The sequence below is a fragment of the Solanum verrucosum genome, unplaced genomic scaffold, assembly GCF_900185275.1.
Source record: "Solanum verrucosum unplaced genomic scaffold, falcon-dt-bn FXZP01000083.1, whole genome shotgun sequence".
NCBI lineage: Eukaryota > Viridiplantae > Streptophyta > Magnoliopsida > Solanales > Solanaceae > Solanum > Solanum verrucosum.
In genome coordinates this window covers 357,721-380,034 of record NW_026020091.1, presented here as the reverse complement: position 1 = coordinate 380,034, position 22,314 = coordinate 357,721, and the positions used below count along the sequence as shown (strand labels likewise).

Here is a 22,314-nt window from a genome sequence, read left to right as displayed (position 1 = left end):
CAAACATCCTAAACCAAGAAGACAATCAGGCAGGCACAAGCAAGCAAATTGAGATGAATAAAGTTAACTCTGCTAGACCATTTTTCCCATAATATCCCTGTAAATGAAACCTATAAGGTTATAAAGGAACTTAAAGCTGACATTTCACATGTCAAGGATTTGGTCATCTGCTCCCTACCACCTTACCTAGACCTTGAAAGAACCGAAAAGCTTCCCCCACCCCACAAACATTCCGGGGAGAAAAGGAAAACCTCCATCCACCAACAGACCCTCCAAACAAAAGGTAGACATGACAAAACAAAAAAAAAAACGGAAGAAGAAAAAGAAAACTATGCAAGCTATGCATGATTTGATATAGGTACAGCTGAAATGTGTAAGATACAAGAATTCACCTGGTGACTTCTATGATTTCTAGCACTACAATATACATCAACTTAATAGAGTTCCACAAGGAACTGTCATATGAGGTGAAAGGTCTTCCGCAGCAACATATGCTCCTGCACAAAGTTGTTAGCACATACAGCCTAATTTTGTGGGTTTAATCTTAATCATTCGAGATTAAGTTGTAGTTCGTCCAACAGTTAATCAACTATGAAATACTGCTCTTTGGAAGTACCATCAGCTTAACAGATACTGTATTAAAGATGAAAAAAGGGCTTTGGCAGCAACATGCTGTGCACAAATTTGAGAGCACACATGACTGAAGGTTTTTTAAACACAAATCTTTATATATAGTTGTCATTTGTCCAACATTCAATCAGCTTCTCTTTGGAAATGACCATTAATTTAGTAAATTAAAAATAAGTTACCTTGCCAATGCCAAGTCAAAAAGCTATTTAATGAAACTTTGAAAAGATTATCATCCTAATAGGAATGCAAAGATTACCAACTTTTACTTTTACATGTATGTAGCCAAAGTTTCTAGTGGATCAAGGAATTTGAGATAGCATCTCTATGAAAGTGAACTTCATACCAGATGAAGCCAACCCAGAAGTGTGAATGGAGAAATCTAAACAGATTAGGTCTCAAAGCTATTAGCATTCAGCAAGAAACAACAGTATCATTCAAAAGGTTGTTCGACTCAGAATCACTATCCATTATCATATCAGGGCTTTATTCTGATATACGAAGCAACGACTTCACCAATATTGATAATGAACCATAGAGAATATACCTTGATTAAGACGAGAAACAAAATGCTGCAGCATTCCTTAAATGTAGCCCTCCATGGCAGAGATGGACTTCAATAACATAGGATTTGTAATCAACTTTAGAACTCCTTAATGCACTTAATGAACTTCCACGTAGTTCTACTAACAATCAAACTGACAATCTTTTACACAAATGGCACAAATACCACTTTGCGAATTATTTCCAACTTTTATAACCATAAAAGATAAGAAAAAGATGAAGGAAAGAAGAGACAAAGCATCATATTTACCAATCAGCTAATTATCAACTAGATAACAGTATATTACATCCCTTAATGGATGTAAAATTTCTTCTTTTATAGATTCAATGTCATCAACTATATAGAGTAACTCAATTGATAACAGAAAGTCAAAAGAGATAGACTAACAAATTGAGGACTATAACTTAATTTTCTGCAGGGGTCAGAAATCTCAAACCAACAGACCCAACTGAACATAGTTAGGACCAACTTTTTACAATGGGACATAGTATATGAACGAAAGACAAATCAGCAAGATAGTTACTGTCAGTCAAAGAACATACCAGAGCCCTGATTCGAGCTACTGGGTTGACTGACAATCCTGCGCAAGATCACAGTTCGTGCCATCCTAATATCCTGGCTACATTTTTTAGCATGGTCACTCAAAACCTCAATGGTTTCTGAAAAGCCATTCACATTCTTCTTGACCTCTTCCATTGCGCTCGTGACTGCATCAGCTCCGTTGATTGCAAAATTTGCACTATGCAACAACCCCTCAAAAATTATCTGCAATTTATCCACCAAAACCTGAATATTTACCAAGTCTTGAATCACAAGAAAAGTACCAGCCTCCATTGAAGTCAATATCTCCCTATCCCTCTTCAACTCATCCTCATACTTCTTCCACATGGAATTGATCCATTTCCCCACTGTCCCCAAGGGCACTGAGGCTGCAGCTGCTAATGCTGTCACCATTGGTGGTGCTGTGACAGCTGCAGCAACAATTGAGCAAATTATAGCAGAAACAAACACAGTAGCAAAAATTATATTTGACACTCTCTTCCAAGTCTTGGCTCTGCTCAACTTCTTATCAAGTTTACTCATTTTTGACTTGAGTTTGGTCAACAAAGCATTTTGGTGCGTATAAACTGCCTGAAATGATGAGAAAAACTTAGCAGTAAAAGGGTCACCAGCAGCCTTAAAACTCTTCAATTGCTGCAAAGTTTCTGTAAAGAGAAGCTCTGAATCCCCTTCATTTCCATTGATCTCATTCTCAAACTTTGTAAGTGCTACTTGAATTATAGACTGACTATTACGAGCACGTTCAAGAGAGTCATCAAGAGAAGAACAGAAGTTCATAATGTGAATACTACTGTCAAGATAATCCTTAACAAGATCAAATATATCTGGGTCTTTCCATATATCTTTTTTGCTTTCAAGAATGAAATTGACAACACCTTGGTTCATATCTAGGAAGCATAAAGTAGCATCACGTAAAGACTCAAGAGAAAGGGAATTATAGTCGGAGTTAACAGCTATAGAATTGAGAGCTAAAGATGTTCTTGCTTGAAGAGCAGAATCAAACCGTCCAAGTTCTGGATCTTCTTCACATGCTGATTCATATGAGCTTAGATCTGGTGAAACCACATCACTTTCTGGTTTCGCCGGACCACACGGTCGGCTCTGGTTCTTGGGTTTAGTGCACTCATTACCCATTTTTCTAACAAATTTGTTCGTGTTCAAATGGGAATTTTGACCATTAACGGTGGGTTTATGGATTTGGGAATGAAGAGGCAAGCAAGCAAGCCCCTGCTACCTGCTAGGAAGGAGACGATGACAAAGACATAATCAAGTCAAGTTGAGGAATTAAAAAAAGAGGATTGTTCTATATAATTGGAATTATCAAATTTTTTAGAATCTTCTTTTCTGTTCTTTTTTTACTGAAAAAAAGAACAAGATATATTAACAAATTTTGATGAGACCAAGGTTGGGTTGTGTGGCTTATTGATAGAACTATTTCATTTTAAACTAGAGTTTTGAGTTTATATTTAATCAGAGCTTTCGAATTTGACCTTTGAATATAAAGAAAATTTTATTGGGACTGTCATATTCGAACGGACTTTATAATATGAATTTGAATTAGTCAAGCTATAATTTGGATTCTAAACATCGAGTAGGACAAAAAATACAAAAATTGACGAGGCAATGTAGAATTATTGTATAATTAGTGTTTATTGTGCCTTTGAAATGTTGTACATTGTGCATTGGGGTCTATGACATTAAAGTATTTTGGAATAGGAAGTTTCCAAAAAATATTAAGGTGGGCTGGTCTAATTTAAGCAAGGGGAAATTCTTTCTTAGAAGTTAATTGGTCGTACCTTCTGCATTGAGCTTTATGCCATTAAATTATGGGAAAATTAGCAAACTAGTAAAAACATCTGCACTTTAAAATAATTATTTAAAATATCAAAATGTCAATATTTTAGAAAATAATTTATATCCAAATACTATTACTTGTCTTTCCTTTTATTTCTCAAAACAATCCAACATGAAATACATCCACTATCCATTTACACTTCTTTCTAGGCTTTAATACCATTAAATTTATTTTCCATCTTTCACGTTTTCAAATTTTTTTCTCTTTCATCAACTTTTCAGTTTTTACCATTGTGCCCATCATTCACGTTTTTTCATTTTTTTCTCTCTCATCAAATTTTCATCATTATTCTTTCCCCCATTTGTTGAAGAAGAACTAATTATTCAAGTTCATACCAATTTGTTCAGATCTATCAATTAATTCAAAAAAATTCTCAATTAATAAAGGTAATTTCAAAGTCATCATTTATTTTGCGAGATTTCATGAGATTTTGTTTTCAAAATGACAAATTATGTTGAATTTTGGATTGTATGTATTACGGATTTTCCATCATTATTTTCGATTTTTATGTGAGTTTGTTAACATACTCATCAAATATTTATGCATTTTGGATTTTTAGTATTTAAACACTATTGTTCGATTTTTTTGTGATATTGTTTACATATTTGAGATTTAGTAGATTGTAATTTGTAGTAATCTATATTAGCATTCATACATAATATATTGTTTGATTTTTTTTATATATTCATATTTAATAATTTCGAATTTTGCTTATAGGGTTACTAATGCACAAGTGAATACAGATTCAGATTTGGATTTGGTGAAAATAATCGGAAAAAAGGAACATAGCAGACGAAGAAGAAAGAGAGAGTCAGAGAAGAAGGTTGCAAAATTGTATTCATACCAGAATAGTATTCATATTAATTTTTGTTTGTCAATTGTTTTTATTTTACTCATCATTTATATTTTTATTAAGAACATTTTATTTCTTTTTTTAGTTTATAGTCATTCAAATAGGTATGTCAAATGAATTTGTATTTCTTAAGCATAGATGTATCCTATTTTTTAACAGTCAATTTGTAAATTTTTTTAGAATACTGTATCATTCCTCAACAGATTGTATTATTTTCACTATATATGCTATTTGTTTTTCAGAATCTTGTATCCCTATTTCTTTCATAGTCAATTCGTATTTATTTTCTTGAATATTATATCCTTCCTCAACAGATTGTATTATTTCCACCATGTATGCTATTTTTTTCCAGAATCTTGTATCATTTCATAAATCATATTCATATGTAATGATTAGATTATATTGAGATACAATCATTTTTGTAATACAAATAAAAGAAAAATATATTTGGCAGACAAGTAATACAATTTTGATCACTGAATACAATTTGTAGTTTTCACTATGAAAGTGAAAAAATCAATATTAATTTGAATGGTAAAGTGAGCACATAAAATGTAAAAAATATTGGTATACAATTATAATGAAAACATAATAAAAAGGAAAGTTTATCCAATCGAATAAAAAAGGGATTTTTTTTTTGAAATTGTAACTGATGAGAATTTTAAGTGATATGTTCCTTTGTTAAAAAATATTATCTCCCTTGATTTTTTTTTCCTTTCTAAATAATTGTAATCTTGAAAATAAAAAAAATACATAAATCAAATACATAACAAACTAAAATATTGACATTTTAGATAATTATTGAAAGTGTGGCTAAGAAAACCTATTAAATGTCAAAATATTGATGAAAATTTTATCAATTATTACAGGATTTTTAAATTCCAAAAGATAATAGAGTGGTTGGTCAAATTGAAGAAATATTTAGGATCTGTTTGGAAAAACACTTGATAATTAAAATTGGTGTACTATTTTGAATGTACAATTACAGTCATAAAATTATATTAAATTTTAAAAATAAAAGTTATTTATTTAAAATTTATATTAGACAAATAATAAATTTTACAAATGATATTAAATTAAATATTTAATATATGTATTGTCTTTTGAAATATAGTAATTAATAAACATATGTTCTTAATTAATATTATGAAAAAATAATAGATTTATATTTTTCAAATACGTATATTTCAATTGAATTAATCATAAAAAATGAAAAGTACAAGATTTCTATAAACATGATGAAATGCATGTTTGACAAAAAGATTAATATTATAAATAAAGTGTCAAAAATTATTGAAATATTTGACAAAAAGATAATTTATCAAGTCTAACTAAAAAATAAACGACTTGCAAGTCTATAACCTTACTCAACAATGAATTCTACTTTAATTTAAAAATTAGAATACTAACAAAATTATGGAGAAAAAAATTAAACATGGCAGAAAAATAGATAATATGAAAAAACATGAAATCACATGAAGTAAAGGTTGAGAATGAGAAAGAAATGAAATATACATAATATAAAATAAAAATAAACTTTTTAGAAATTTTTAGAATATTAGAAATAAAAAAAAAAAGAAAAATGAAAAAATAAAAATAGAAATATAAAGAATAATTTAAAAGTAATCAGCTTGTAATTACATGATGTAATTACAAACAATTTACAGCCTCTTCCTGAGAATTGAAAAGTATAATTACCCCCGTCAATTTCACTCAATTACCTATTGACCAAGTAATTACGTGGCCAACCAAACATGTCTGTAATTACACCTAATTATACCAAACATAATTATCAGGTTCATTTTCCAAACAGGCCCTTGGTTCTTTCTTGGTAATATATATAGGTGTTTCAGTACAATTATTGATTAGGTAGCAAAAAGAGTTAAGTATTCATTAATTCATCATATAAATATGTCATACTTGGGTCTTTGTATGTCAATAGAGATTGTTTATCATCATACTAGTCAACTATATACATTTTGTGCCCACTTTTTTGGATTTTTATTACTCCAATTGTGTTTCCTACAAGAGTTGCCACATGTATATGTAGAGTGTTCATATGTAGCAAAAATATATTAGAAAACAACACAGGCATAAAGTATCCATCAGGTCTCATATTTATGTACCAATTCACTCAAGTTCTATTTATTTATTTTTGAAAAAAATACACACTCCAAATTGAAAGTAAATACCCGAAATTGCTCCATCCCAAAGTAATTTTAGGGAGTACGCTTTTGTTCCAAAAAAAATATGTCAGAGATATGCTCTCGTAGAAATAAATTTTAGGGAAAATTACACCAGGTGATAGCCTATAACATTTGATTACCACTTTCCTCTATTCTATTTTGCTACTACTAGATGAAGCAAAATAGGATGAATTTTTTAGATCAAGAAAATGCGCAAATAGGGATTAACTAGGGGTCTTTGATCAACTAGCCTTTAATTAATATTATATTTTTTTTTCCTAGTATATTTCTTATCCCTACTTAGTATTTAGTAATTAATGAAATTTTAACTTGCCGTTAGCTAGTCGTTGGAGTGAACCTAGCTAACGGTTGGTTAGAATTTCATTAATAACTTAATACTAAGTAAGTGTAAGAAATAATATCAGGAAAAAATCTAACATTAATTAGTTAACGACTACTTAGACTTCAAAAATTACTTTCAATTATTGTGTCTGTCTGGTAACTCATGGAAGTTAGAACTCGAAGTACCCTCTATAGTCATTTTAGCTTATGATAAATTTTCAAAATCATGGAGCACCTATATATGAAAGTCCAATCAATATATAAGACCAAAATTAGCGGCGGACAATTTTGTTCAAAGGAAGTGGCAATCATGGATTGCAAATGTAATAATGGTCATTTTCAGTATGTTGATATATCGCGGATGAAATAGTATTGAATAGCTGAATGTTGGACTAGAGATTTCATTTTATTAAAGGATAATATTCAACAAATATCCGTTATGATATATTTATACAAATCTTAATTTGGAAAGATGGAGAAATATTGTTGCAACTGTTTCATGACACACAACTAGTTTCTTACAATTAAAAAGAAAAGAAATTTACGAAGGTCAAAGTGTAGGGTGGATATGCAGTGACTAGCTACATTCCAAGTTTTTACTCACTAAAAGTTGTCACTGGGGAAAGTTTACAAGTCTCATATTCTTATCCGAAGATTGAGATAGTTTAGATATTTAATTTTTCTTATTTCATCCTGAATATTATATTTTACTTCTATATTTTTACTATAATTTAGCTTAAGACCTGTCAACTTTTACTGTTTGAAGGATGTTTTTGAGTTCTTGTAGTACAACTCTTCCTATATAAGCAGCACACATTATCTATTTCAACGTTATTTGAAAATGTTAAGTTTCCAAAGCTACATTCCTTTTGCTCATTTCATTATGCACTTGTCTCATATATATATCATGTCATATATTATTATAAGTGGAAACTTCAAAGTGAAAGATGAATTACCATTTTGCCTCTCTACTAAATTAAAATTATATTAATTAAATATAAATATTTTAATATACATAATGATAGAATTTGAAGTTCTTAAATCTTTTAATAATTAAATTATTATTTTCTTGATAAATGAGTACATTGTTATTGCTTTTAATCATAATCATAAATCTTACAACAGAAGAATTTGAAAAGTTATGATTGATAAAACAATGTAACCAGACTTTTTCTTCTAAAACAACTACATTTTCCCTTCTAAATAGACTCTTGTTTAATATTAAAGTAAATAATTTGAAGAGATGTCATTAATTAAAAAAAACAATACGTACACGTTTCATCTATAAAGATTCACATGTGTTTTAGATGGTCCTATTTCTACTAAGTTATTCATCTTAACTTGATTCTTCTTTGATAATGAAATATATTTTTATTCTGTCTTTTATATCAGTTGTTTTCTCTTATGTTTGTATAGGTGTTTTTGGCTGAAATTGCAATAACCTGAAGGTTGCTTAGAGTAATTTGGTGTATTCAATAAATTTTTCAAAAAGGTACATCGTTTAATTAATATTTATTTATTTATTTTCAATTGAAGGACGTACGCAAATCGATGTACCAATTCCTTGGGTAATCGATTGTATAGAAAATAGAACAATTTTCTGTATAAGATGGCATTCATCTACATGCTTGTGATGTAATTTTTTTTTAAAGATTTCAGATTTTTATTCTTTACAACAAGTTGGGTTGGGTAGGACTGTAGTGATTGAATAGTTTATACTTTGTGAATGTGATATTCCTTTTTAAAAATTATCATTCTTACTATAGTAACTTCATAAACCATCTCTTTTTTATATATGAAATGAAAATCAATTCAAATGTGATTTGTAACTACATACTCTCAATTCGGAAGAGGAAGAATTGAAGAAGAAGTAAAAAAAAACGACGCAATATTAAATAATTATGATGCATTTTGCATCTTCGTTATATTGTGTAACTAAAGTTTTCTTTTTTTTATGAAATTTTAAAACTTATTGCTTTAGGTATTTTGTGCAGAAAAAGAAGTTTTAGCATTTATTATTTTTTTAAGCAAATTTTATGTAATATGAAATATGAATTTGAGATTGTTCTTCTTATTTGCTTATAAAGTGATTTTATTATGATTGAACTTATCAAAATACTGTTATATATATTTTTGTAGATATATTTCATAAAATTCATAATGATTTACTAGCCATCATAAGAAGACATATGTCGTTGAAATCTCTATACTACAATTATATAAAAATTAAATTTCATTTCCAACTACAACTTCTTATATGTAATTATAAAAAGGAGATTATAATTTTATAAAAATACATATTGTATTTGTATAGAAAAACATATGCTTAATCACATCATACAATATGTTCCTTTTTAAAAATTATCATCCATACTATATAGTTACTTCATAAACCACCTCTATTATCCAAAAAAATAAAAATAAAAAATAAACCATCTCCTATTTATATATGAAAATTAATTCATTTATGATTTGTAACTTAAATGTATATGTTCGTATGGGACAAACGTACAATGCACGTTCTCAAAAACTATTTTATATATATGTATATATATTATATTCAATTTTGAGAATTTATCTAGTAAAGTCAATAAACTTTATTTTGTATTTAATAAAATCACTCATCTTAATCCCTTGTATCAATAAAATCATTCAACTAAACTTATTATATATTTAAAATTTAAAATGTATGATGATGAACAATATTAAGAATGATATTATCATTGGCTTAATGATTGCGACAATTTTTTTTTGTAAGACGTCAGTTTTTTTTATAGCCAGTGACTGCAACAATTTAATATCACAGTTATTAAGCCAATAATTATATAATTTTTTTTCTGTATGACAATGATATATCCTGCAATTATTTGTGATCACAACTTTCTACGGTTCTTTTTGTTTTTTTGTAGAAAATATCCATTGTAATACATTATAAATTTTAAATATATAGTAATATCATAATATAATTTTCACTAATTAAGTTTGTTCTTAAAAATATCTTGATGAGTTCTTTTAAATTTTATTTATTTATGAAGTTCATATTACATGATATACAAATAATAAGTTTAATTGAGTGATTTTATTGATACAAATATTTAAGTTGAGTGATTTTATTGATACAAAACAAAGTTTAATGACTTTATTAGATAAATTCTTAATGTTGAGTGACCTTACGAGATATTAATTCATATATATATATATATATATATATATATATATGGATTTAACTTTTACTATTAACAAATAAAAGCAAAATTACATATTTTAAGTATCCACGATTAAGGTATGATCATATTTACGTGTTCAATAACAAGAATGTTCATCACCACTTCCTTGTTTATTCAATTTTCAATTTTAAATATTTTAAGACTCTAATTCGAATGCTAAAATTTGATGTGAATGCAATTTTAGTTTCTTCATATAATTTCCACAGCGCCTCTTCACAAAAAGATAATAATCCAAACAACTTATGCACTTATCATTGTTAGTACATCTTCCCATTAGCAACACATCAATAATGGTATGTAAGTTCTGCCTTTTACTGTTCTTGATGTTGTTGAGGCGAACTATTATCCACTACAACAACCTGACTGGTTTAGTTCAAATGAGGTTATAGAGGACACATATTGTAATTAATACCCTAAAAATTTCTAACCTAAGACCGAACCATTCTTTATTTACATGTAAAATCGTATCGAGTGATTCTTAAATTGCTCATACGTGTAAAGGTCAATTCTTTAGTGTTGGAATGGATTTGGAGATGAATTGAGTTCACAAGAACCTCCTAGCACAAAGTTGAGTTGAAAGCTTCCTTTCCGGTAAGTTTTGACATAAAATTCTACACAGGTCAACTTCAAATGATCATATCTCTATGAATATAATGAATTAGGTGGCCGATAACCTATCAAATTAAAGGAATATGCATCCTCTTTCCAACGCCACCAAGTTTGCCTCAATCCGACTTCTGAATAAAAGGTTATGACTGACTTACTAGAGACAATCTAACGTAGTAGCAGCTCCGCGTTACGTAGTGAATACAGACCTCACTGTCCGCTGAAATATAATCCCGACTTCCAACTCTTTTTATTTATTGTGGATATTTTTATCCTAAAAACCTTTAGGGAGTCATCTGAATTACCCTAAACATGTAGAAAATCAGTTTTCATAATCAAATCCTCTCATTCACTCCTAAATTCCTACGCTCAAGAACTTCAAGAAACACTAAGGCTAGGATTCATCTTCCAAGATTTTCCTTCATGTTTCTTCAAGAATTTTGTTCTTCCAGGTATGTAAGGCTAGTCATAGTGATGGACTAAGTTCGTCCTCAGTCCTACATCTAAATTCATCCATTAAAAGGTTATGTTCAGAGTTTTATCCGTAGTATCTTGAAATCCAATTTAGTTGTGTTTCTTATTCTGAATTCCAATTCCTTAATCATTGAGATTTTGATTTCTATTATGCATATTGAATTCTAAATTGTTGTTCATGTTTCATATCACATGAACCCTACTTGTTTGTAAAAGTTATGTTTATAGAGATTATTATATGAGATTTCTTAAACATCAGTTTCGTACTTGATAGGTAAGTCCATATATAAATATACGTTTAAATGTATATTTTCAAAAGATTTTTCAAAAAAAAGAATGAAATGATTTCATATGTACTATTTGTCAGTAAAAAAGAGAAAGAGTATAATTGATTTTCTTCTAAATAGTACTTCAATAAAGAAAAGTGAAAGTAAAGTAAAGTAAAGAAATAGTCCCTTTCTTTGTAAAGGGTGATTTAGCAAACTTCATATTCTTTGTTTGGTAGTAGTATTGAGCACCGAATATTTTACGCCCGACTTTTCGAATTATGATGGCATCTACTAAAATTCACTAGTAGGTAAGCCGACCCATACCCATGACAAGAAGTAGTGAGTACAAGGGTAGAACTAAACAGAAAAATGCTAACAATAAGCAAAGACAAAAACAGGAAGCAAAGCAAAAACTATCTACAAAGGAACCCTCCAGAACCTGAAAGTCACGAGTACAGAGCTGTCTAACAAGATAAATACAAGTCCCAAAGGTGGACCACAACAAGTTGTCTCAAAGGCAAAAGACAAGCTAACATAAGTACAGAAGGAGACATGCTGATCCAGAACATCGAGTGCTCACCCTCGTCTCTGGTATTTACAAGTTGCAAAAGACGGCACAGACGATCATCGTTGGTAGCTGGTACTAGGACCTGCATCACGAAAATATGCAGAGTATAGCATAAGTACCAAAATAAAGTACTTAGTAGGCATCACAGGCCGACTGAGCAAGAAAGGTAAAAGCAATCTGAAAAGATAGAATCTATACAAAAACAGAGGTCAAAGCGGATAAGAAAATAAGCACACGAGCATACCAAAAGTAAATCTAACTATAACTAAACTACACCTAACAGGTACACTCATATGCAAGTTAAAATATAACCCGAACGGACCCCCATAAGCCCGACAAGTGTACCGAATAGCTAAGACTACAAGAATAAGATACTCAAACTCAAGTCCAAAAGAATTATCGCGCCTCGAATCCACAGTGATATGATCTGGGTCTCGAACCCAAAGTGGTAAAAGTTGGGCCTTGAATCCAAAATGATAGAATCTGGGACTCGAACCCAAGGTGATAGAATTTGGGCTTCGAACCCAAGGCATAAGTCTCAAGCTAGAAGAAACGACCTCAAATCGTAAAACTTTCGCCTCAAATTGGAAATAACGGTCTCGAACCGTAAATAATCACTGCAACCAACCAACTTATAACCTAATTAGCAAGAGTGCCAAGGGTGTGTCAATTCCAAGGAGAATCCCATGTCAAGTCAAGTCATTGTGAGACACCGCACCTAAAGGTACCAACAAAAGGCTCCCAGCCTAGTACAACTCAATCTCTAATCGTTGCGATAACATAAACATCCGGTAACACCTCGGAACTGCAGAAATAGGGAGAGAGAGGATAGCAAATCTAATAAGCCATGAATTCACCTAAAATAAGGCTCATACTATCAGACTCAAGTCTGCCATTCTAGTCTACAAGAATCTAGTCTGTCCGAAACAACGTCGAAAACAAAGCAAAGCAACAAACTTTGAGAGTCTAAGGCAACACTGGTCTATACTAAGCTAAGGTTGGACATGCATAAGAAATCAAGTAAATTCAAGTAATTCACATAGCATGCACAAACCCAAACCATCCAACTAGCAAGGTACTATGCCTGGAATAATGTCGATCAAACCTAAAACATGGTATCTAAGAAGAGAGGTAAGAATACTAGGTCATCACCCCCAATTCACACTAATCAACATGAGTTCACACATTCAGGCTCAATCTAGATAGAAAGGAAGTCGTAGCCTACCTTTAGGCCGACCGTGCGCGCTCCAAATCACTTTGCTAGAGCTTTTCCTTTCCAAATGGTCTTTGAACGCTACCATATTATAAAATATAGGATCACAACGTTAGTAAGGTCGTTTAGACACCAAAATCACAATAAATGGAGATGTGTCAATTTTGGAGTCAAATGGGAATCGTGGGACCCACACCGGACCTTACGAATTTGACTCCGCCAAAATATCCAAAACAATACCCTAAACTTGTGTTCCAAAATGGAACAAAATTTGGGACTCGAAACATAGCAAAAATACAACATGCTAATAAATCACACTTTAATCAATTGAAAAAACATGCATCATGTAAAACTCAGAATTGACCATATCGAAGAATTCCCCACTCATTGAACACTCCATGGCGTAGCCTCAATAATTCCTAACATGTGGGACTTTGAATCACCCAAAATCGAGCTAAAATGAGCAAGATATCACCAAATCAATATAACCAAAATCAAGAACTCTAAAAGAGCTACAACAATCTGGCTTATCACGATTTTACCTCGAACGACACACACTTGATAACTTTTCATCACTCTACAGCAAAGCCACCATCAAAAAGAAGCTTCCACACTTTGACCATCAGTCTATGGGTGGAAGCATGTGCTAAGCTCAACACGAGAACCCAACTCGTCTTGAAAAGTCTTCCAGAACCTAGAAGTGAACTGAGCACCCCGATCTGATGTAATAGAAATCGACACACCATGAAGAACAACCACTTCACGAATGTAGAAATGGGCTAAACTCTCGTCACTGAATGAAGACTGAACAGGGAAGAAGTGTGCTGACTTGGTCAGTCGATGAACGATGACCCAAATGCTATCAACATCTCTAGAAGTCCGAGGCAAACCTACCACAAAGTCCATGGTGATGCGATCCTACTTCTACTCCAGAATGGGTAATTTTTGAAACTCACCACCAGATCTCAAATGCTCAGCCTTCACCTATTGGCAACTAAGGCAATGAGATACATAGTTTGCAATATCTCTCCTCATACCGCCCCATCCGTAATGCTGCAACAAGTCATGGTACATCTTCACGGTGCCCAGATGGATAGAATATCTAGAATCCTTGGCCTTCCGAAGTATCAATTGAATTAAACCCCCCAACTCTTGGAACACAAATACAACCTGAAAACCACAAAACCCCATCTTAATTCAAGGTAACCTAACCGACATCACTTGCTAACACATGATTTCGAAGTGCCACCAAGGCCTCATCTTTAAATTGATGGCTACAGATTTGATCACGAAGAGAGGACTCAACTCCTATATAGGCTAGAACACGCCTAAAATCTGAAATATCCAACCGAACCATCTGATTATCTAAGGACTGAATGTCCAATGCTAAAGGTCGCTCCACCATAGATAGAAAGGCTAGACTTCCCATACTCACCATTTTCCGACTCAAGGCGTTTGCTACTACATTCGCCTTTCCTGGATGGTAGAGAATCTAGAGGTCATAGTCCTTTAGAAGCTCAATCCAGTATGCTGCCTCGAATTAAGATCCCTCAATCTCATGATATATTGAAGGCTCCTCTGAACAATGTAGATCTCACAACAAACTCCATATAGGTTGTGGCTCCAAATCTTAAGCGCAAAAACTACCGCCACCAACTCCAATTCATGAATGGGGTAGTTGCGCTCATGTAGACCGTGAAGCCCTCGCCCTCAACTAGAAGAGTCAATATAGGAGAAGTAGTCAACAACTCCTTGAACTTTCGAAATCTCAACTCACACTTCTCAGACCACTCAAAAGGAACATCAAGGTGGGTCAACTAGGTCAAAGGTGCTGTAATAGTGGAGAAGCCCTCTACAAACCGCATGTAGTGGCCTGCCAAACCAACAAAGCTCTAAACCTTAGTCACCGAAGTGGGCCTAGCCAAACCACGAATAGCCTCAATCTTCACCGGATATACCATGATTCCATCCTTGGACACCATGTGCCCCAAGAATACTACAGACTCAAGCCAAAACTCAGACTTTGAGAACTTGTCATAAAGTCGCTGATCTCTCAAAGTCTGGAGCACAATCCTCAAATGTTGCTCATGATCACTCCTACTACGCGAGTATACCAGAATATAATTTATGAACACAGTGATAAACAAATAAAGATAGAACCTAAACACATGTGTCATCAAGTCCATGAAGGCGGAATGTGCATTAGTCAACCCAAAATACATCACTAGGAACTCAAAGTGGCCATATCGAGTCCTAAATGCGGTATTAGGGATGTCCACTGCCCTAATCCTCAACTGATGGTAACCAGACCTCAAATAAATCTTTGAAAATAGTGCAACACCCTGAAGCTGGTCAAATAGATCATCAGTCCTAGGCATGGGGTAGCGTTCTTCACTGTCACCTTATTCAACTACCTATAATCAATACACATGCGCATCGTTCCATCATTCTTATTCACAAACAAAACAGGAGCACTCCTAGGTGACACACTAGTCCTGATGAACCCATTACCGAAGAGGTCCTAAAGCTGAACACTAAGCTCCTTAAGCTCTGTAGGAGCCATTCAATATGGCAGAATGAGAATAGGCCGAGTACCCGGCTCAAGCTCGATAGGAAAGTCAATATCACTCTCTAGGGGTAGGCCTGGTAATGACACCCTATTTTTACCCTCCGCGATACAGATTAATCATCGAGCTTCTTAAATTTCGAATGATTTGAGATAATTCATTTTTATAAAGTTCAAAATATTTTCATGTTTTGAAGTAATTTTAATCGCTTTTATAATTTTAAATAATAAATATGTTTTTATATGATTAATATATTTTATAAATATTTGAAAATCATCTCAAAAGTTTTTACATTTTTGGATTAATCCTTTATTAGTTTTGTTTAGTTTGAATTATGATTATAATTTTGAGTTAATTAGTTTGTAATTAAATCAATTATTTCATTTCGTTAGAATTAAGAAGATCCTTTATTGATTTATATAAGTTCGTCTTATTTAAATTTTGGCCGAATTCACTAATCAATTCAATTTGGCTACGTTTTGAGCTTTATTTTGGCTAGAGTATTAATTCACTTGGCTAGTTCTTTATACAATTTTAGCCACTTCCATACCCTATCTTTAACTCAATTTCGAGACTATTTTGGGTCCTTTAGTGTCTCAAATTAGCAACCCAATTTTCTTAATAACAAAAGGCCCATCAGCAACAAATAACCTGACCCAACCCCCTTTTCTTTCTCTAATGTTAATCCCTTTCCAATGACATCGAGAATTCACAGACTTCTAACGTTCATCAGAAGCAACGACATTCCAAGGGAGCAACACAATGACGTGAACACAAAAAGCAACGACGTCAACAATAAACAACATTATTCGTTCAACCCCGACATTCACAAATGGCGAATTCACAGTGTCTTCATGGTGTTTACGTGACCAGTATGCCAATGTCACCTTATTCTTCCCAAAATGACAAGAACAAAGCAATACGCCTTAGAGCTCTGCCTCACCCCTTTTTCATCTTTCCTCGAGAACTAACTAGAAGGTTTAGTCGTTTACTTTGCTTGCCTTACCCTCCAAATCCCTTAAATTCCATTGGAAGCTGCTGAAAATTGATGAAGGATCAACTTTTCCTGATCCAAAAGAGAAAAAGTTTGAATTCAAAATTCAATATACCCTAATTCTTATCAAATTTTCATCCCATTTTCTCCAAAAAAAAGTTTGACCATAATTCCCCTCTATTTAAGCTCTCAACTTCTTCAGTGTTAAGTTGGCAAAAAAAGAAGGTTTAGAAAATGATTGATATTCAAAGTATAGTCTCCCTTAGTTACAAAAAATACAACGAATACACTTAGAATAGTTTTTCATTCTTCCTTATTGTTCGATGTTGCTGGGATTCGTCAGAATTCTTGAAACTCTCCTGTGGTGGTGATATAGTTTGCTCCAACTTGCTCGTCCTGGTTTGCTGCTCCGAAAGAGGTGCATTTTTCTTTACTCTTTCTCCTTTCCTGCACTTATTTTGAATCGAGAATGATGAGCTGTTGTATGTGAAATGGTGTAATCCTTTTGGATTAGTTTCTTGGTTTCGATATGGCTTCATCTTGTTCTAAAAGATAGCTAAATTTATGTCTTATTCTTTTCGGAATGGTCTAATATTCATTTAGGTTTCAATGTTGAGTATACCAGTTGTACAGTTCAAATTGTTTATTGTGTGTTTTGTCTTTTATGTAGTCTTGGTCTTGGTTGTTTCTCTTTTTGATTCATAGTTCCAGATTTCTACAAATATTAGCCTAATATCATGTCATATGTAAATCTGAACTCTGTTTTTCTTCTACATACGTGAGTGTTGTCCTTATTTGTCATTGTTTTGTTTTCTCTCGGTTTCAAAGCATGATATTGTGATCTTTGTTCCCTTTAGAGTGTTTGGAATGCGTCTCTTTCGTTAAATATTTAGGCTATATGGTCATCTTATATGCTTCATGCACAAGTCCTCGAGTCAGGTGGTAGTTCAAGCATGTGAAAGATGAGCATGCTTTACATGGAAGAATGAGCATTTAATGAAAGCTTAAACCCTTTGTTTTATGTCTGTAAACTGTAATCAGTGTCTTTAACTTAAGCATTGACGAGTTTGTTCATTCAAGTCTAATGTTAGTTATGTGTTACTTCTATTAGGATGAACTGGTCTTTCTTTACGGTAGTGAGAAATTATGAAATAGTTGATGTGAATTTCATAGAATATTCAGGGTTGTGGCAGGTGAATGTTGTCACTGTTTGTCTTCCATGAGGTCTACCTTAGTCTCTTCGTTTTCTTTCGAATGGTGTATATTTGTTCCCAATTTTAATGGAGTATAGTGTCTGTTTAGTGTTCGTTTTTGGTCACTGATTGATGTCCAATATGTTGGAAAGTGCTAGTATAATTTGGTCATACCTTGAATAGGTTGAATGATTAGTTAAATATTAAAATGATTATTCCTTCATATTTTTGAGCCATTTCCTCATAGAAAATTCCAAAACTCTTTCCCTGTTTCTTCTTTTGACTATTTTAAATGATTATATGAACTTGTGTGTTGATTATTAGTAGTGGCATAAATTGTAGGTAATTCTCCGTTTCACTGGTTCACAATAGCTTGAATTGGTTCTTACATGTCTCTTTTTATGTTGCATGTGATATCTGCCCCGAGTCTCTTTTGGACTCTTCTCTCCTCTCTTTGCATCTCCTTGTTAGGCCAAAGGCCCAATATTTGCTTTATTTGAGTCAGCCAACAATGAGAATCAAAGAACAGGGGGAAATGAAGTAGATTTCAAGTTTCAAAGGTCCAAAAATGGGATATATACATGTTGTATACAACAGTATACACTGATATACATGTCAAAATACAGAAAAAGAGGTTGAAAACAGAGATGGAGCTGTTCCGGGAGTTCAAAACAGGTTGTATACACGGTGTATACACTAGATTTACCAGTTTGAAAGCTAATATACCAGAATATACAGTGATATACAATAGGTGTATGCACTGTATATAGCAGCGAAAATGGGCCCAAAAACCCTCATAAATTCCAGCAGTGTGTTTTTGTGATAAGTGGGCCAAAGCCCATCTGTTTTGGCAGCAATTATTTTAGTTTTAGGACAGGTTGAAATTGGGCCAAAATCCCAAAGAAAGTCAACTATTATTTTAGTTTTAGAACAGGGTGAAGGTGGGCCAAAAGCACAAAGAAAACCAACTCTTATGTTAGTTTTAGGATAGGTTGAAGTTGGGCCAAAAGCGCAAAGAAAATCAGCTCTTATGTTAGTTTTTTTAGGACAGGTTGAAGTTGGTCCGAAAGCCCAATTTAATCATAATTAGGCCCAAGTACTGGCCAAATGGACAATAACCAGACTTGGACCAAAAATTTCCCTCTCTTTATTGTATATTTGTTTAATCGTTACTATTTGCTTATTTGTTAATCAATTTTAAGGTTACTTAATGTACCAAGGTAGCCTGATGTGGGGGCTGAGCTGCTGACTAAGCCCGTTTAGAGATTGAGTTATAGACATTGGCGGTGTAGGAGGAATAAAACTCTTGGGTCATCTCATCACTAAATTTCCCCGGACTCCGTGCCATCCACTCACACTTGTGTCTCTTGAATAGTTCCTCAATAATGGGCACGGTGTGGAGGCTACCTGTAAGAACCCGGAGCTCCTTAGTAATAATGCGGACCATCTTCTAATGCTCATTAACCACCTTGGCATCAGAGTAAATTTGGTGCTGGCCCTCGATGCACCATCTGTTTGGCTTAGTGCACTAGGGTCAGGCTCAACCCTGTGTGGTAAATAGATGTCTACCGAGCTATCGACATTAGAGAATGAAGAGGGACTGCCACTGGAATGGGAGACAGAGTGTGACTCTGAGCCAAAATGCGACCCTCTTGCAGGTGAGGCCCCCTCCTCAGACTGGGGGGCGTTGACCTCGACCTCGTCACTCGTAGAAATAACTTGTTATGCTCTATTTCTTTTAATCGGGGGAGCATTGGTGGAAAATCTGGTGGTCGGTGGGATATACTCATCCCTGCTGCCCTCATCTAATAGCCGTCGGGATGGGGCAAATGATTTTTACTTGCCCTTTCTGGCATACACCGGTGCTTGTTTTAGGGTTATGGTACATGTGGTAGCTTAGTTAGTACACAAAGAACACAAAAGGACACATAAAATAATTTTAGACCATTAATCGGACTTAGACAAAAAAAATAAAAATTCAGACAATAGCAGGTTTGGTTACCCATAGTGGATACCTACGGTTTGTCATTGGACGATTGCCCGTGGCTCCCCTCCGTAGGTCTGAGTACCCATTTTTTGGGTCTCTAAATTTGGAACCACGGATGTGCTGAACGGTCCGTCAATGGAATGACGGACCGTAGTGCACACCGTTGTTCACCACTTAGGAAAATTTGGTGTACATTTAGTCGACGACATGGATCTACGGTCCTAGGTGGATTTACGGTCCATCGGTTGTGGCCATATACCATAGGTGTGCCAGTAATTTGATTACAAACTTTCATACAACACACAATCAATACGTACTTCAAGTCTAAACATGCATTTCAAAAAGTAATGTGGTAGTTCATCATCCGTAGGGTTGTGATTGTGCAATTTTTCCATATTCAACACGCGAACATTGAACAACCCTAAGTGAAAACATCAAACTAGACCTATCACCCTAATTAGTTGATTAAAATTAACTACACACTCACATATTATCATTCCAAGGGTGTTTCTCAACTAAAAATCAACATTTTAACAAGTAAGTTAACAACCCAAGGTCAAGTGCAACTTTGTGATTTAGTAATTTAAACAATGAACAAGAAATTCAAAGGTTTATGGTTAAATCATTTAGCTTTCAAGAAATCAAAGTTGGTGAGTGTGTGAATCTAGTACAAGCTCCTTAGACCAATTCTAACATCGAACCATGAACTTTAGTCTTTGATGGAAATGGAGGATTTGAAGAGAAAATTGAAGATATGGGATTCGAGAGTTATTAGAAATGGAAGGGGAGGGAATTATGGATGTAATGGGGGCGTTTAATGGGTGAAATTGGGGTAAATGATCAGTTTGTAACGGTAGGTGGGAAAGGATGAATGTGGGAAATGATTTAAAAATGAAGGGTTATATTAATTTGGGGGTCTGGGTCGGGTCAGCAGAAGCCCTAACTTGGACCCATGAGACCCCGTTGACGGTTCGTGTACGATCCGTCGATGGGGTCCATAGCTCAATTTAACACTTCCAAAATATGCAACAACATACATGGGGTCTACGGATACCTCCACGGTCCCTGGATTGACCGACGAACTGTCGATGAGATCCGTAGACCACTGCAACAACTTAATTTTTGTAGATTTTGCCTTTTTGTCCCTGCACATGAAGCAAATATTAGGCCTTCCTTTTTACATTTTCTGGACACTTTTTAGACACGGACCCTATTCTATATCTAGCGAACACTAAACATAAAAATTAATAAATACCTTTCTAAAGAGATACAAAATAAAAAAGATAGAAGAAAAACTCCTATATCGAAAAGAATCTTCTATAATTGGCTAGATTGTACATCTTGGACTGCATCCCAAGCAGCGCTTGATTTAACGTCACAACACGACACACACACTTTGATTACTCAGACTTCATCAAGATAACAAGCCTCTATCACTTCATGTACACTCTTAGATTTCCCCAAGTAGACTTTTGTCCTTTATCCGTTCACCTTGAACCTCACCCCTTCCTTGTTCTCGAGCTCAACCGCTCCCTATAGTAATACTTGAGTTACTCTGAATGGAATGGTCCACTTGGACTTGAGCTTGCCAGGATAGAAGCGCAACCTTGACTTGAATAAGAGCACCAGATCACCGGCAACAAATTCACGCTTTTCAATCTTCTGATCATGGTACTTCTTTATCTTCTCCTTGTACAAGGCTGATCTTTTATATGCTTTTAGGTGAAACTCATCAAGCTCATCCATGTCATTCAGTCTTTGACTCGATGCGACACCCCAATCCAAATTCAACTTCTTCAGCGCCCATATTGCTTTATGCTCTAGATCTGCATGCAAATGATATGACTTCCCATAAACAAGTTGGTAGGGCGACATACCTATAGGATTCTTAAATGCAGTGTGATGCGCCCATAGAGCATCATTGATTAACGTTTCTAGCACACCTCATCCAATTTTAGGTGGAAGCAATCGATAAGCAGTTTAAAACCCAACGAAGAGTTGGGGTTGAATCCCACAGGAAGCGGTACGTGTTCAAATTCTATTAAGAAGTACGAATGTGATCTAATCATCCATAGGAATAGAAATTATTGAAAAAGGCATGAAACAAATTAACATGGGTAACACGAATGCCAGATGGGGTGTTTTGGTTTGCAATTATCTACTACAAAGAAGTCACAAACAATTCGAAATAACAGTAAGGAGATAGATTCTCGGGATGTGATCGATT

The 22,314-nt window shown here is 33.7% G+C and overlaps 2 protein-coding genes across 2 annotated transcripts; both read right to left on the bottom strand.

Annotated features, from left to right (window-relative positions):
- Window positions 1-1,572: 1,572 nt before the first annotated feature.
- Window positions 1,573-3,024, bottom strand: LOC125824755 (UPF0496 protein 1-like). The gene has a single exon (XM_049504097.1). It carries the CDS (start codon window positions 2,885-2,887, stop codon window positions 1,718-1,720), a length of 1,170 nt encoding a protein of 389 aa, XP_049360054.1. The 5' UTR covers window positions 2,888-3,024; the 3' UTR covers window positions 1,573-1,717.
- An 18,596-nt stretch (window positions 3,025-21,620) lies between these two features.
- On the bottom strand, window positions 21,621-21,962 carry LOC125824753 (uncharacterized). The gene has a single exon (XM_049504095.1). The coding sequence runs from the start codon at window positions 21,960-21,962 to the stop codon at window positions 21,621-21,623; it is 342 nt and encodes a 113-aa protein (XP_049360052.1).
- Between the last annotated feature and the right edge of the window lie 352 nt (window positions 21,963-22,314).

Coding starts and splice junctions, on each gene's coding strand:
- LOC125824755 (XM_049504097.1), bottom strand. CDS start 2,887: ATGGGTAATGAGTGCACTAAACCCAAGAACCAGAGCCGACCGTGTGGT.
- LOC125824753 (XM_049504095.1), bottom strand. CDS start 21,962: ATGTCGCCCTACCAACTTGTTTATGGGAAGTCATATCATTTGCATGCA.